Below are 16,138 nucleotides of genomic sequence, written 5' to 3'. Positions count from 1 at the left end.
TTGTTTTAAATTAAAAATCAATAAAAAAAAAAAGGGGATTGAGGTGCGGCAGCCGCGGCTGGGTGGCGCAGCCGCGACGACTGCCGCACCGGTGGTGGTCCAGGAGGGAGGGTGGGCTGGGCAAGGGTCGGACAGGAGCAGCGCAGTAGTGCACCACCCCGTTGCGTGTGCTGCTGCTGCTGTCCTTGCGTCGCTGCAGGGGCAGCGTACACCGCAAGGTGTACGGCCACCGTGGCCGGCTTCGGCTGGCCACACCACGGTGGCTGACGCGGCTTTCTCAAAAAAAAATTATTTTATTTTGGATAAAAATCAGTTTTCAAAATTAAAAAAATTAAAAGATAAGTTTTGATTTTGAAAAAGATAATTAACAAAGTTAAAGTTGTTAATTTTGTTAAGACAGGATAATTATGGAGCAAAAGATTCTATTTGGATAATAATTGATTAAATAATGTGATTATCCCATAATTATTTTAGGATATTAATTGATTTAAAATATGTGATTGACAAGTAATTAGGATAGAATTTTCTAAAAGTTATTAGGATAATCATGGAAAATAAATATGATTTATCTTCCATAATTAAAATAAGATTTGATTCTATCTCATACCTAAATTAAAATATATGATATTTTATAATTGGTTATGAATAATATATGATATTATCTAATTACAATAATGAATTAAATATGAGATATTTAGGAGTCATGTTTCCTTTACTGTGAACATTCGATGTTGTAGTTTAGGAAAGCATGATGAGTGATTTATTATATGGCATTTTATAATATATGATGTTATATATTGCTATATAGACTAGTATGGCCCATAGATTCTAAATACGATCTGCGCATCGTTTCGTATTTTTGTAATATAAATATGGTCTGCGTACCGTTAAGTATTTTTGTAATTTATTTTATTTTATTTAAGTAGTAGATAGAATAAAATAGTATTACAGGTTGCAGTTAATCCAAGAATCCATGGAGTGGAGGCCCAAAGGAGCAAGATGGATGAGATCCATGAAGGTTCAAGTGGGAGTTTTTGCTTTATTAGTTTTCTTAGGATTAAGGGCCATACTATGTCATGTTTTTTTATTTATGCATTAGTAGATTATGCATGTTAGATTTTATTTATGTTGTTTGATGATGCGCTAGAGTTCACTAAATAATCACAACATTATGAATCTAGGTCCCAGTAATATTGAGGTAGCTTTTCCAATCAAAAACCCGATGAAACCTTCGATATTTATGATGGGTCATGCCAAAGAAGGGTGTCATATTATATCTTAGGGGAGTGGGGGTAAAACAAATTTTACACTTTTGATTGGTTATACTCAACAAGGTTACCTAAAGAGTTTAGAACCTTGAAGCTAAGGGTAATAATTAAACATGTGATGGATAATTATTCAACCAAGAATTACAAAGAGTTGTAATCAGTATAGAGTTTACTCACCTTGAAAATGTAATAGTTGATGGTAGGGCCAAAGTCCGGTCAATTATTGCACAAATAAAGGATCTTAGAATCATTATATTCAATAGGGATCAATTAAATTGAATGAATGTTTTAAAGTTACCAGTTTTATAATCGCTTATGGTACTTTAAAAGTTTGTTAAACATAATTATTGAACTTTGCCTCGTTTGTTTTTGTTTATAGATGAATAACTTATACGACAACACAATTTTACCAATGAAACTTAACTTAAGGCTGAATCTCAGAAACTTCAGGGAATGGGAAAATGAGTTGAGAAAAGTTCTCACAAGCCATGGGCTTGAATCTCGTTTATATATTCCTGTTGAGAGCAAGTATACAGAAAATTATGAAGCTGAAAGGCATGCTGAAATTGTTTCAGCTGCAGAGAAAATCAGAGGACTCATTTTAGAATCTATTCCAATTTGTTGGAAAAGAAGATTCAGGCACTATGAGCTAACCATCTTGTACAAATGTCTTCGTGCTATCTGTCGAGGTGGCATTGGGGCATTAGGAAGTGGAGGCAACAATGATCATAATGTAAGAGAGGTCATTAACTCGATCCCTCAGATTTACTATTCCTGGCCTGGACTGACAGTGTCAGGTATGAGGCTTACAATGTTCATTGTAAGATAATGGCTAAAAGACTCATGTCTGGTCAGTCAGTAAGGGCCCATGTCAGGGAACTGATTGAAATGTTCAATCAAATGGATGTCCTTGGGAAACCGATCGATAATGACTCTGCTCATGATATTATCTTGTTCTCACTCCATGATGCTTTTGACATTGTCAAGCTCACTCATAATGATGAGGGATCGTCGGTGACATTGATCAATCTTTTGCTTAACCATGCTGAGGAGTTCCTGAAAAGGAGAGGAAGCGAATGCTTCTTTTGCGGTAGTTGGTCATGCCATACACCAGGGTGTCCCCACTATACACCAGTGAAAACAGAAGGTAAAGAGTTACTTGATGTTTTCGTTGTAGAAATTAATCTTACTTCATCTTCCACTTGGGTATTTGATACCGGCTGTGGTGCTCATATCGTTAATAACGTGCAGGGCTTGAAAGATAGTAAGAAGTTAGCAAAAGGGGAAGTGACGCTTCGAGTAGGAAATGGAGCAAAAGTTGTTGCACTTGCTATTGGAAGTTATCATTTAAAAATTCCCTCTGGACTTGTTTTGGTGCTTAATAACTGTTATTATGTACCAACAATTACTAAAAACATTATTTCAGTTCCTGTTTTAGATTCTGAAGGATTTTCATTTGAAATAAGAGACAAATGTTGTTTTATTTCGAAAGAAAATATGTTATATGCTAACGCCAAATTAATTAATGGTTTGTATGTATTAGAATATACAACCCATGTCTACAATATTGATCATAAAAGGCAGAAAACAGATGGTTCAAACCCAACTTACCTATGGCATTGTAGGCTTGGTCACATCAACCAAAAGCGCATCCAGAAATTACACAAGGATGGACTTCTTTCTTCATTTGATTATGAATCATTTGAAAATTGTGAGTCATGCTTGCTTGGGAAAATGACTAAGTCACCCATCACGGGTATAGGTGAAAGAGCTAGTGACCTTTTGGGACTCATACATACGGATGTGTGTGGACCAATGAGTTCAAAAGCAAGGGGTGGGTTTAACTACTTAATTACTTTTACTGATGATTTAAGTAGATATGGTTATGCCTACTTAATGAAGAACAAATCGGAATCCTTTGAAAAGTTCAAAGAATTCCAGAATGAGGTACAAAATCAACTTGGGAAAACAATTAAAGCATTACGATCTGATCGTGGTGGTGAATATTTAACCCAAGAATTTGATGAACATCTGATTCATTGTGGAATAATTTCACAGTTAACTCCTCCAGGAACGCCACAGTTGAATGGTGTGTCAGAAAGGAGGAACATGACTTCACTTGATATGGTGAGGTCCATGATGAGCTTTACTGATCTTCACATATCATTTTGGGGATATGCATTAGAAGAAGCTGCCAGAGTACTAAACAGAAGCCCGTCCAAAGCAGTTGAGAAGACACCATATGAGGTATGGACTGGAAAGGTTCCAAAGTTGTCTTATCTCAAGATTTGGGGATGTGAAGCCTATGTAAAACGTTTACAAGGTGATAAACTACAACCTAAATCAGACAAGTGTTTATTTGTGGGCTATCCAAAAGAAACAAAAGGGTATTTGTAGGGAATAAATTTCAAGCGTTAATTCCTAGCTTGAACCCCACTGTGATCATACACTAAAGTACGGTGGCGTCCAAAAGGGAAGAAGATAGAGCAAAAGAGTCGCCAACAAGTTTTAGTAACTTGTAAATCGTTCATAGGATGAAGGTTACACCCCTTAACGATCCAAGAGATCGTCAACTCCATAAGGTCTTGAACCAAATAAGGGTTCGGGGATGAAGGTACAAATCCAACCTAAAAGAGATTGAACCTGCCCTAATAATAGGCCTCTTCTTTATTCTGATCGTATTCATGTGCGCTTTCTGACTAACATGCAATCAATAGGATTAACCCTAAACCTGTTTATCTATGTTGGTTGAATATTAAATGCACAAATAAAACTATTATTGGCGATCACTTGAAATTATAATCATATTAACCGTAACAAGATTATTAATTATCTTATTAAGCGTGATTACAAGTACTAATTCCCTTTAAACATGCATAAAGGCGTGATCAAGCAATAACAATAAATATAATATAATCAAGCAACATAATAATAAATATCACAATAATCATGATTAATAATCATAATAATAATAAAATAATCATCATAAATCATAACAATTAAAATCATAATCATGTTCATGTTAATATTAAAGCATAATAATAATAGCAAGATCCTAGGCATGATACTAACAAGATTAATAACAAACCCTAGCATGTCACTAAGCAATAAAAATCAAATCTTTAACCCTAACATGATACTAACAATCATAAATATTAGGAAGAACGTAGGAAGCATCGCAGGAATCATAATAAGCATATTTGATATTATAACCTTTTCCCTAAACATGATACTAGGAATATCATAATAACAATATAAACATGATTTCTACATCATAATATCAATTAAAACCATTAAAGTACTTAATTTGATGCCTTGTACCTCTTTCTAATAACAAAATACACACGTTAGTAACTTCAAGGGAAATAATAATCAAAACAGTTAAATTAAATAATTGAAATAGAGATTTGGGACCAAACCCTCAGAAATTAAACCTTTCACGTCTAGGGCGAAGGCAACTTTGAATATGGCTAGGTGTTTCTAGATCTTGTGAATGCGGAATTTTTTATATAAAAAGAGTAGTTTAGAAAAAGAGAGAGGAAAAGAATTGATGAATGAAGGATTAGGAGAGAATTAGAGAATTAATGATTGCCAATGAAAACTGATTATAGGTGAATGAAAATGGAGTTTTTAATACGTTATTTATAGAGAAATCAGCCAAAAAGATAAAATTAACAAAACGGAGTCTGGCGCACGCAAAACGAGGTTGGCGCCAGCCATTGGCCATTGGCGCCAGGCGCCAACGTCAGCGCCAGGCGCCAATGCCTTGCGTTAGGCGCCAATCTTGTTTTTGACGCGTTTTCTAAAATCTGATAAATTTTGCCGTATAGGAGGATAAAATCGTATCTTTTCCTCAAAAATGCTCTTTGATTTTAATTAAAACTCTGAAAAGTCAACAAAAGTCAATTTATCAATGCTAATTGAATTAGGAATGAAAAGAACCTTCTAGAAGAATCTAGAATACTAAAACCATTCCTAATTGCATTAGGAATGATAAATCATATTAGGCCCTCCCCTAGATCATTGGGCCGCACATAAGGCTCAAACCGGGCCTAGTTTAGTAAATTTGTCATAACTTCCTCAATATTCATCGGAATTGGGCTTATAATATATCGTTGGAAAGCTCTTGTCAAGCCCCATCCAACTACACTACTATTGGACCCATATCATGGACAAACCAAACTGGATTGACTGTTTTATAAAATAAGTTTTCAAAAACAGAGAGAAGAGAAAAGAAATTAAAACTTTCCGCAACACTAGACTTTCCACACTTTCACTTTATTCGATTATGATTTGACGTGAAAGGTACTCATCACTGGGTTTGGTTTTGGGGAGACACAAATGGGTGTCTACAGTATTACTTCTACAATCGCGAAGATAACAAAGTGTTTGTTGCTCGCGATGGTGTCTTTCTAGAAAAGGAATTCCTGTCTAGAAAGCCAAGTGGAAGTAAAGTGGTTCTCGAAGGAATTCGAGACGAGCAACAAATGGATGTGGATAACACCACATCAGAGGCGAGGGCGCATGAGTCGATTAATCATGCGTCGGAGCGAGCTAATTCAACTAGCGAGACTTCTATCGTCCCACTTGAACCTAGTTCATGCGAAAATCTTCAAGGAGTTGGAGAGAATATTTCTATTGTTGCTCCTACCCCACGTAGGTCTGCCAGAATCAGAAACAAATAGTTTGTTGAGGTTCTGATAACTGAGGATTCTGAAATCTTCTTATTGGAGAATGAAGAACCTACAACCTACAAGCAAGCTTTGGCGAGCCCCAACTCAGATAAATGGCTTGAGGCCATGAAGTCCGAAATGGAATCAATGTCTGAAAATGAAGTGTGGACCCTAGTTGACTTGCCAGATGGGGTAAAACCTATTAGTTGCAAATGGGTTTATAAAATTAAAACAGACAAGGATGAAAATGCCTACATCCATAAAGCAAGACTGGTTGTGAAAGGATACAGATAGATTCATGGTATTGACTATGATGAAACCTTTTCCCCAGTAGCCATGCTTAAGTCCATTCGGATTCTTCTAGCAATTGCTGCATTTTTCGATTACGAAATTTGGCAGATGGATGTCAAAACCGCCTTCTTGAATGGGTTCTTGACGGAGGAAGTGTACATGACACAACCTGAGGGTTTTGAAGATCCAGAAAATCCTAGTAAGGTATGCAAACTTCAGAAATCCATTTATGGATTGAAGCAAGCATCCAGGAGTTGGAATCTTCGTTTTGATGAGGCAATCAAACAGTTTGATTTTCTCAAAAGTGAAGAGGAACCTTGTGTATACAAGAAGTCTAGTGGGAGCAGCATAGTTTTCCTAGTCTTGTATGTAGATGACATACTGCTCATGGGAAATGACATACCAATGCTTGAGTCAGTCAAGGAATGGTTGAAGAGTTGTTTTTCCATGAAGGACTTGGGCAACGCCGAGTACATTTTGGGAATCAAGATCCATCGAGACAGGTCTCGAAGGATGATTGGACTAAGTCAAGAGACTTATATTGATAAGGTTCTTGACAGGTTTGAGATGACAAACTCCAAGAGAGGATTTCTCCCCATGTCTCATGGCATTACGCTCAGTAAATCTCAATGTCCGGTTATGCCGGATGAGATGAGACGTATGGCTATCACTCCTTATGCTTTTGCAATAGGATCGATAATGTATGCCATGATTTGTACGAGGCCGGATGTTGCATTTGCTCTAAGCATGTGTAGCAGGTTTTAGGCAAATCCAGCTGATGCACACTGGACAGCTGCCAAGAACATCCTTAAGTACTTGAGAAGAACGAAAGGAATGTTTCTAGTTTATGGTGGCGAAGATGAGTTGGTTGTCAAAGGTTATACGGATGCGAGTTTCCAAACAGACAAGGATGACTTTAGATCACAGTCTGGGTACATTTTCTGTCTGAATGGAGGAGCAGTGAGCTGGAAGAGTTCGAAGCAAAGCACTGTCGCAGACTCTACAACAGAATCAGAATATTTGGCTGCAGTTGAAGCAGCCAAAGAAGCAGTTTGGATAAAGAAATTCCTAACTGAGCTGGATATCGTACCAAGTGCTCAAAAGGGAATCGAATTGTATTGTGACAACAATGGCACCATTGCTCAATCAAAGGAGCCTAGGTCACACTTCAAATCCAAACATGTTGAGAGGAAGTATCACCTCATTCGAGAAATCGTTAACAGAGGAGATGTGAAGATGTGCAAAGTTCATACGGATGAGAATATCGCTGATCCACTTACTAAACCCCTTCCACTACCTAAGCATGAGAAACATGCTAATGAAGCTGGATTGAAGCAAATGATATAATTAGAAGTTGTATTTATTTTTGGAGAAAAATAAGTTACATATGTAATACACTCATTTGCAGAATTATGTTTAATCAGAAATTTTATTATTTCTCTTATTTAATGATGGTTTTCAATATTAAATAAAATGTCCACAATAATTATGGGTTGATGGGCTCATCAGGTTGATGACATGGTGAATGAAACCCCACAGGTGAACAAAATCCATATATTATTTAAGTTCCTAGTTCAGAATCATTAAATTGGACATAAATGATTTCTAATAATGGACTAGCATGTAAGATTGATTGGATAGCGCAGTTTCATGGGCTATAAGAGCATAGTGAGGCTCGGTCAATCACATGGATATGCATGAATGATGCATGATCGAACTATAGACCTACTTTGAAGTTCAAGTATAGAGCTTCCGGATATATTAGTGGATTCCTTTTACATGAGTGGAACATTGATTTCATTCAATGGATGTTATGGCTGTGGTAAACTCAAACGTCTGCTCGTAACTGGAGATTATAAAGGGTGTTTCCCGGTTATTTTAGAAATTGAGTGGGAGCTTTGGTTGCCACAAGATTGGATTGAGTCTACCTATTTATTAGGAATGTGTCTTGGCCCCTTGAGGAGGGAGAATTCAGAAAAAAATGCATGGCCGTGCTCAAATGCATTACATAGTAATCATTTGTTCTTTGAATCTCACTCAGTTTTCAAGAAAAGATTTGTAGACTAATATGATCACGACATGAGATGCAATCATATTATCAAATCGACACACATTGACTTAAGGAATTTGAATATTGCGCACTTGTCTCAGACAAGTGGGAGATTGAAGGAGTTGTGTCTTCGATAAGTGCAATTACTAGATATATCAAGAATCACTATTATGGAGATAATAAGTTCATTCTCTTGGGGCGTCATCATCTGTTGCTAGACTATGAGAGATGATCTTTGGGCTAGTAAAATAGTCCAAAGCCCGCTAGAATGGATCCTATGAGGTCACACACAAAGGTATTGGGTTAAGCAAGTAAGAGGCCCATTAATGGGCCTTATGAGCATTTAACTGATCATGAATAGGATTGGGCTAGTGTAGTTTGATTGGGATTAGGAATTGGCTTGGATCATGGACTCTTATTTATGGATGTGATCTATAAATAAGATCCATGCCTAGGGTTGCAAATATACAGGAGTCACAATTAACTTACAGTGAATTATGAATCAAGGCAACAAAATCCCAAAACCCTCATCTCTCTCTCTCTCATGGCACCCATCTCCCCCTTTTGGACTTGCGGTCAGCCACCCCTGGTGGTGTTCGCGGTGGTTTGTGACTAGTTCATTGCTCATACTTCTTCGTAGAAAGTCGATTGAAGAGTTCGATCGCGACTAACTAGCATTAGTGGAGGTCTTAATCCGTGCCTGTGGACCAAGTAGAGGAATCACGTTTGAGGTTCTTTGTCTCCCTTGTTCTTGCTCGATTACTAGTGGAATCACGCTTCAAAGGTATTATTCTTACTCTTTATGTGTTATGCATGAGATCCTTGGTTAGGTGCTATATGAATATGATTCATGATTATTTCCGCTGTGTAGTACCTATATTTCCCTACAAACACTACCATGCAACAACAACAAGAAGATGTTCCACGTCAGAGAAAACGAAGGGAAGTTATACCACGTAATCGTGAAGCAACACATGATCAGTTGGTTGTTGACTATTTCAGCGAACAACCATTTTATGGTGATGATAAGTTTCGACGTAGGTTTCGCATGCGGAAACCTCTATTTATGAAGATAGTGAACCAACTAAGTGAAACTGATCGATTCTTCCAGCAACATCCAGATGCTAGTATGCGTTTGGGTGCTTCTCCAATACAAAAGTGCACAGCGGCTATAAGGATGTTAGCATATGGCTGCGCAGCTGATCAAGTTGACGAGTACCTCAAGCTTGGGGCAACTACGGCTAGACATTGTATCACACACTTCGTTGACGGAGTGATTCGTGAATTCTCAGCAGAATACTTGAGGAAACCAACCCCTGAAGATATGAATCGCCTTCTAAGAGAAGGAGAGGAAAGAGGTTTTCCTGGTATGTTGGGAAGTATCGACTGCATGCATTGGGAGTGGAAAAATTGTCCAGCGGGGTGGAAAGGGATGTATCAAGGGCGATCAAAAACGACGACGGTTATCTTAGAAGCTATTGCATCTTGTGGTTTGTGGATATGGCATGCCTTTTTTGGAACACCTGGATCCTGCAACGATATAAATGTCCTTCAACGTTCATCCGTCTTTGACGACATTTTAAATGGTCGTGCTCCACAAATTCAGTTCGCCGTGAATGGAAATACTTACAATTAGGGGTATTATCTCACAAATGGGATCTATCCAAATTGGGCAACATTTATAGATGCAATAACTGCACCGCAAACCCCTAAATAACGATTGTTTACTACCAAACAAGAGAGTATTAGAAAAGATGTAGAACGTGCATTTGGAGTGTTGCAAGCCCGATTTGCCATTATAAGACGTCCTGCTTTAGCATGGAGTGTCGAAATGTTGTGGAAAATTGTTATGGCGTGTATTATCATGCACAATATGATCGTGGAAGATGAGCGCGAAAGTTATCTTAACTATTGGGATCCTAATGAGTTTGCTACTGAACAACTAGAGTATTTAGCAGGAACTTCAAACCGAAGAGCAACGACTTTCACCGTAACCCCGCCCTACCAAAATCCCAATCTTACCACATTAATGGCAACACCAAAAAATCTCCACGATAAACAAACTCATATGTCACTTAAACAAGATTTGGTAGAATATTTGTGGGCAAAATTTGGGCATACTAGTAATCGTTAAGGAAAAAGGAGGATATTTACTTATTTGTCTTTAATTTCTTGTATTTGTTGTACTTTAGTGTATCAATTAGTGTTTTTATTCCTAATTCCGTGTGTTATTGTATCAAAATATTGGTAAAGTATGGTAATTTTTATTATGTATGCTAATTATGGAATACTAATTATTATTATTATTAATGTTGTTGTTATTATTATTATTATTAGATCTTATCAATAACAAATAATGAATATTAATATGGTGGGGCCATATTTATTGTATAAAATATATCAAGAGGATACCCTTTGATGTGGGAAAATTAAATGGAAGAGGATGGTAGAGAGGAAAGAGATAGTGGAAAATGAGGTGGATGAAAGAGAGTGTGAGGTGTCAAAATAGGGTAAGGAGAGAGAATGAATGAGAGGATAAAACCATCCTCTCCAATATTCATGCTCTTAGCAAAAGTGCAAACATAAAATTACAAACATAAAATTACAAAAACTATATCCCCTTTTATATCTAAAAAATCATTTGTCAAACACAACTTTTATTTTATAGCTATACGCCTATACTATACTATATAAATCCTTAATTTGTGATAAAATGTACATATATTAGTAAAATTTCAAAAGCAAAATTGTAATTAACTTAAATATATATTTATATTAAATTGAAATAAAATATTAGCTAGTTGAGGTATTTGAAAAAAAAAAATAATAAGTGATGTTTTGAAGTAATTTCTATAACATCTATTATATGAACCAATTTATTATTACTTTTATGGCAAAATCTAATAATACTCCATTTAAAAGATAATTAAAAAAGAGTTGAAATAATTATTTAGGTAAATGTATACAGAAAAATTATGAACACCGAATGAAAAAGAATATATATTTGTCATAAAGATAATATAAAAGATTTGGAATGATATTATTATAGAAGCAAATATTAACAAAAAAAAAGGTTAAAAAGGGAAGGGGATTTTGGAGGGGAAAAACAGCATTAGGATGTGACACGTGTCACTCCCAGTGTCTGTTTAAGTGTTGAGTTATTGATTGATTGATTACCACTAAGTAAACATGGGCACGGGCCGTGCCGGCACGCGGGCGGCACGGCACGGTATGGCGGCCCACCTGTGGGCCGTGGGCCGTGCTGTGAACACTTTTTTGGAAATCGGCACGGGCACGGCACGTAGCACGGCGGGCGCCACGGTGGCCGGCACGTGGGCCGGCACGCTGGCACGACCCGCCGGCACGACATGAGCCCGCCATATAATAAAATATTTTAATTATTTTGTATTATTAAATTATCGTACCGGCTACCGTCATATAATAAAATAAGTTATTCTTCAATTTTTTGTGTTTTCGGATTATCGCACTCGTATTTTTTTTTTATTATATGCATTGTTGTTTTTTGCTAAATTAATAAAATTGTTTTTATTTGTTTATATAAACTTAAACATAATTATTAATTAGATAAATAATTTATATAACCTAAATTAAAATAAAGTTGTTCAAAAAATGTAAACAAATTATATTAACATTAACATAAACATAAATTAATCACATATATTAAGTTGTACTAAAAAAATATATATATCGTATAATTCGTTTTTTTTTTCATTTATTTTAAAAAAAAAATTAAAAAGGGTGGCACGATTTGGCCCGCGGCCCGACACAGCACGGCCCGCAAGGCACGTGGGCCGTGCCGTGCCATGGGCTGGAGTGTGCCAATTTCAGGCACGGCACGGCACGGCCCGCCGCGGAGCCGGCACGGCACGACCCCCACCGCGGCACGGCCAGGCACGGCCCGCGGCGGCACGGCACGACCCGTTGCCCATGTTTACCACTAACCAAAAACTGTGAGTGTTTGGCAATGTAATGGTTAGGGTAGCTTTTAGTGGTGGAGGTAATATTTATGAAAAGTTAGTAATATTAACGGATTTGCCAATTGCAGTCATTTGAAAAAAAAATTGCAAATTGCAACCAAAAAGTTCTCATAAATTGTAAACTGCAGCGTGATTCAACTTTTTCATCGGTTTACATGTAAAAAAAAATCGTTAAGGTTTTAGAGGCCATTTTAGCCTTTATGAATCCGAATTGAACTCGGAATTAGCAAAAAATAACGTAAGTGCGGAAACCTTAACTGAATATTTTCCGACACATAAATCGATGAAAAGTTGAATCATACGGCAATTTATAAGAACTTTTAGGCTGCAATTTGCAATTTTTTTTAATGGCTGCAATTTTCAAAATACTAACTTTAAATGGCTGCAATTTGCAAATTTTTCAATATTAGCTTTTAAAGTTAGAAGTAGCTTTTGAGATAGTTGTTGAAAATTTAATCTATAATTTAAAAAGAAAATATTGAATTTTGTATGTAACAGCTAATCAACGCTATTTTATCGAACACTTATACCTAAATTATTTATCTTTACAGCTAATAGTTTGTTGACAGCTAACAACTACCTTCACAACCATATTTTGCCGAGCACGCCCCAAGTTTTGTGTCAAGCCTGTCAACCGTCTATGGTTAGTTATGGTGTGACCCGTGAGAGTGTATGACCATATCTAAGGTTTTAAAAAAGGTAAAATTGACAGGAATAATCCGAACTATTCATTATCTTCTCATTTTAATCTATACTAATCTTTAACTTAGAATAAACCAAAGTAGAGGGGGTAGTTTCTCATATTAGTCTGAGCAGCTTAATAACTCGCTAGACAGGTTAAATAACTTGTGTAGGGCCCTTTTTTTAAAAAAAAAATGCATTTACTCCTCCTCTACCGTTCATTTTTGTAACCATTTACTTCTTCAAAATCACCATCTTCGATTTCATATATTTGGTTCCTCCTTCCAAAATTAAACCATGCATGTCTGCGAGTACAAACTCATTCAGCCACTCATCTATCTCAAATTTCTCAACTCATTCATCAAAATTATGGCTTAATGTGTATTGTCAAAACGAGGTTCTAGCAAAGCATAGGTATTCAAAAATGGAGGAGTACATATTGGGAATCTGGGAAGCATTTTTATGGACGTGGGAAGTTCCCAGCAAATGTTTTTTTTTTTTTTTTTTTTTTTCAGTTTTAATTATTTTGTTACATAAATTTAAATTTAAGGATGTGTGTTTGTGTTTTATTGAATTGTATTGTATGTTATTTTATTAGTCTGAAAATTGCAATTATTTCAAATGGGAGGAAGAGGTTATGCGAGATAAATTGAGGGAAAAATAAAAAAAAAATCGTTGATGAGCTTGTAATTGAACTTATGGTAAGGGAGAAATCATTATAAGAAGCTGAAGTGAAAGAACAAAAAATTTGAGCAAGAATTGGTGGAACTTAAAGCTACAGCTTCTGCACATGCAGGGGGGGGGGGGGGAAGAATGTTCGCCTCGTCTCACCTCTACCCTCCAATAACATGAATTGCAATTGAATTTTAATAGAGTACTAGAAGCAACAAAATACATAATTGTAATCAAGTAGTGGAAAAAATGGGAATTTACAAAATTTAAAGACGAACTGTCATACATGCGAAATTGTTCTTTGATGAAGGCACATTCATGGAGGAAACCCCAAGCTTCAGAAAAGGCATGAAAATGGTACTCTGTACTATAATTTCAGTGGTGAGATGAGTTAGGAAGAGAAACTAGGATTAAAAAAAATAAAAGTGGGGCCCACATATTTAATTTAACTTGTTTAGTACTCCGTAGGTTGCTAACTTACTTAAACTAATATGAGCAACTACCCCCTATACTTTGGTTTATTCTAAGTTAAAGAATAGTTTGGATTAAAATGAGAAGATAATCAATAGCTTGGATTATTTTTGTTAATTTTTCCTTTAAAAAATGTATGGTGTACCTCTTGAAACTTTCAAATGCAACGTATACTATGAAATTTGTAAAAAAACTTATAAGTAGTATATAATTACAGAGTCAATTCATCACCACATCCCTCCAAATCCCAAAAACTCAAATCTCATGTATTTGATTTTTTTTTTTTTTATATACAAACCAATATCTACCCAAGTTCCCATCCCACTACTTTATATATTTACTAGGTTAATCTCGTGCGATGCAAGGTTTAAGTAATTAAAAACTTATTGTATGTGTCCAAAATAAATATTTTAAGCAAAACATAATAAATCGTGATCGATCCCTTTAGCTTGATTGATTAAACTAAAAAATATTCTAATTAACTTTGTAGTTATAATTTTTTAAAATAATGTTAGCATTCGTTTTTTTACTTATTATAGAAAATTTGAAGAATTAATAAAGAGGGAAAAATAATCTAAACTGTACTATCACTTATAACTTGTGTAATTAGCCATTTTAGTCATGAAAGCTTTTAGAAAAATGTATAGTTAATCTATAATTTTCAAATATTAGCTTTAATTTGAAAAGGAAGAGAGAGAGAGAGAGAGAGAGAGAGAGAGCGAGAGAGAGAGAGAGAGAGAGAATGATATCACAAATAGTTTAGGAGGGAAAATTTTTTATAAGAAGGTGACACATGTACAATGGTGATATGATGTCAGACGGTTATTACTTTAAGGCCATTTTGGTTGAAGGGGTTTGGATGGAAAAGAAAAGAAAGGAAAGAGTTTTAATCATATTCCCATATTTGGTTGAATAAATGACATGAGAATTCAAAGGAAAGGAAGGGAAGTGAAAGGAAAATTCCTTTACAAATTTGTAGCTTTCCTTTCCTCCCAAATTTGGAGGAATTCGATTAGAAAGTGAAAAATAAAAATTATACATTATAAATTTTCTTTCTCTTCCCTTTCTTTCCTTTCATTGACCAAATGTTGGAAGATAAAACCACCTTCTTTTCCTTTCTTTTTCCCTTCTCTTCCTTTACTAATTTTGAACCAAACAAAGCCTTAGTACTAGTTATAAGAGATAGATTTAAATTTTATTTAAAAAAAATAAATAAAATCAATAACTACCTATCTCACTATTTGTTTTTCAAGGGACTGCAATAACTAATAACATTTCACCCCCTTTTTGTTGTTGTTGTTGTTGTTGTTGTAAACACTACTAATATTTCACTTTGTGTTATTTTATTTTGCTGAATAAAATTTATTTATACTAAATTGAGATTTTTTTTTACCTTTTTTGCAAGGTGAGGTGATCAAGGACTACAAAAATTAACGGTCAAAGTTTTCTATTAACTAGGGTGGCTAATGCACGCGATGTGCACGTCATAGCTAGCCATTTTTGAAGAGCCTTTTTAGTTGTTGACTGCATTAATGAGGGAAATATGTAAACACGTATTGTAGGAATATAAATGTCTATATACTATGTAAATTTTTTTTTTTTTTTTTTTTTTTTTTTTTTTTTTTTTTTGGAAAAAAAACCCTTATAGTACATACTAATGAAAGTAAACATGTAAATACACATTTTGAATGATATAATCGACAACACATTATTTATAAGAGTAATAAGCTTGCATGTTGTACATATTAATAAGTGTAAACATACAGGGAAAATTTAATTCTAATAATCCAACCTTTGTGTGGTCTTATTTTATTACTCCGACTTTTCGATTATCCTACAATAATCCAAGATTTGGGGGATGTTTTATTCTATTAGGTTAAGCATGTCAATTAACCCACAATAATATTCTCTTTACATTCTTCCTCCCTTCCACATCGGTGGCCATTTTAGCCCATTAGGTTTCGAATTGAACTCGGAATTAGCAAAAAAATAACTTGAGTGTCTCATTTTTACAATTTCCCACAAATAGATACA

The 16,138-nt window shown here is 35.4% G+C and overlaps 1 protein-coding gene across 1 annotated transcript; it reads left to right on the top strand.

The window, feature by feature from the left end:
- Positions 1-9,180: 9,180 nt before the first annotated feature.
- On the top strand, positions 9,181-9,918 carry LOC145557790 (uncharacterized). Its single transcript, XM_081618968.1, has one exon. The coding sequence runs from the start codon at positions 9,181-9,183 to the stop codon at positions 9,916-9,918; it is 738 nt and encodes a 245-aa protein (XP_081475094.1).
- The last annotated feature ends 6,220 nt before the right edge of the window (positions 9,919-16,138 follow it).

Source organism: Chenopodium album, chromosome 9, assembly GCF_948465745.1.
Source record: "Chenopodium album chromosome 9, dcCheAlbu1.1, whole genome shotgun sequence".
Classification (NCBI taxonomy): Eukaryota; Viridiplantae; Streptophyta; class Magnoliopsida; order Caryophyllales; family Amaranthaceae; genus Chenopodium; species Chenopodium album.
The sequence above is the reverse complement of the archived record's forward strand: the minus strand, read 5'-3'. Positions and strand labels throughout refer to the sequence as shown.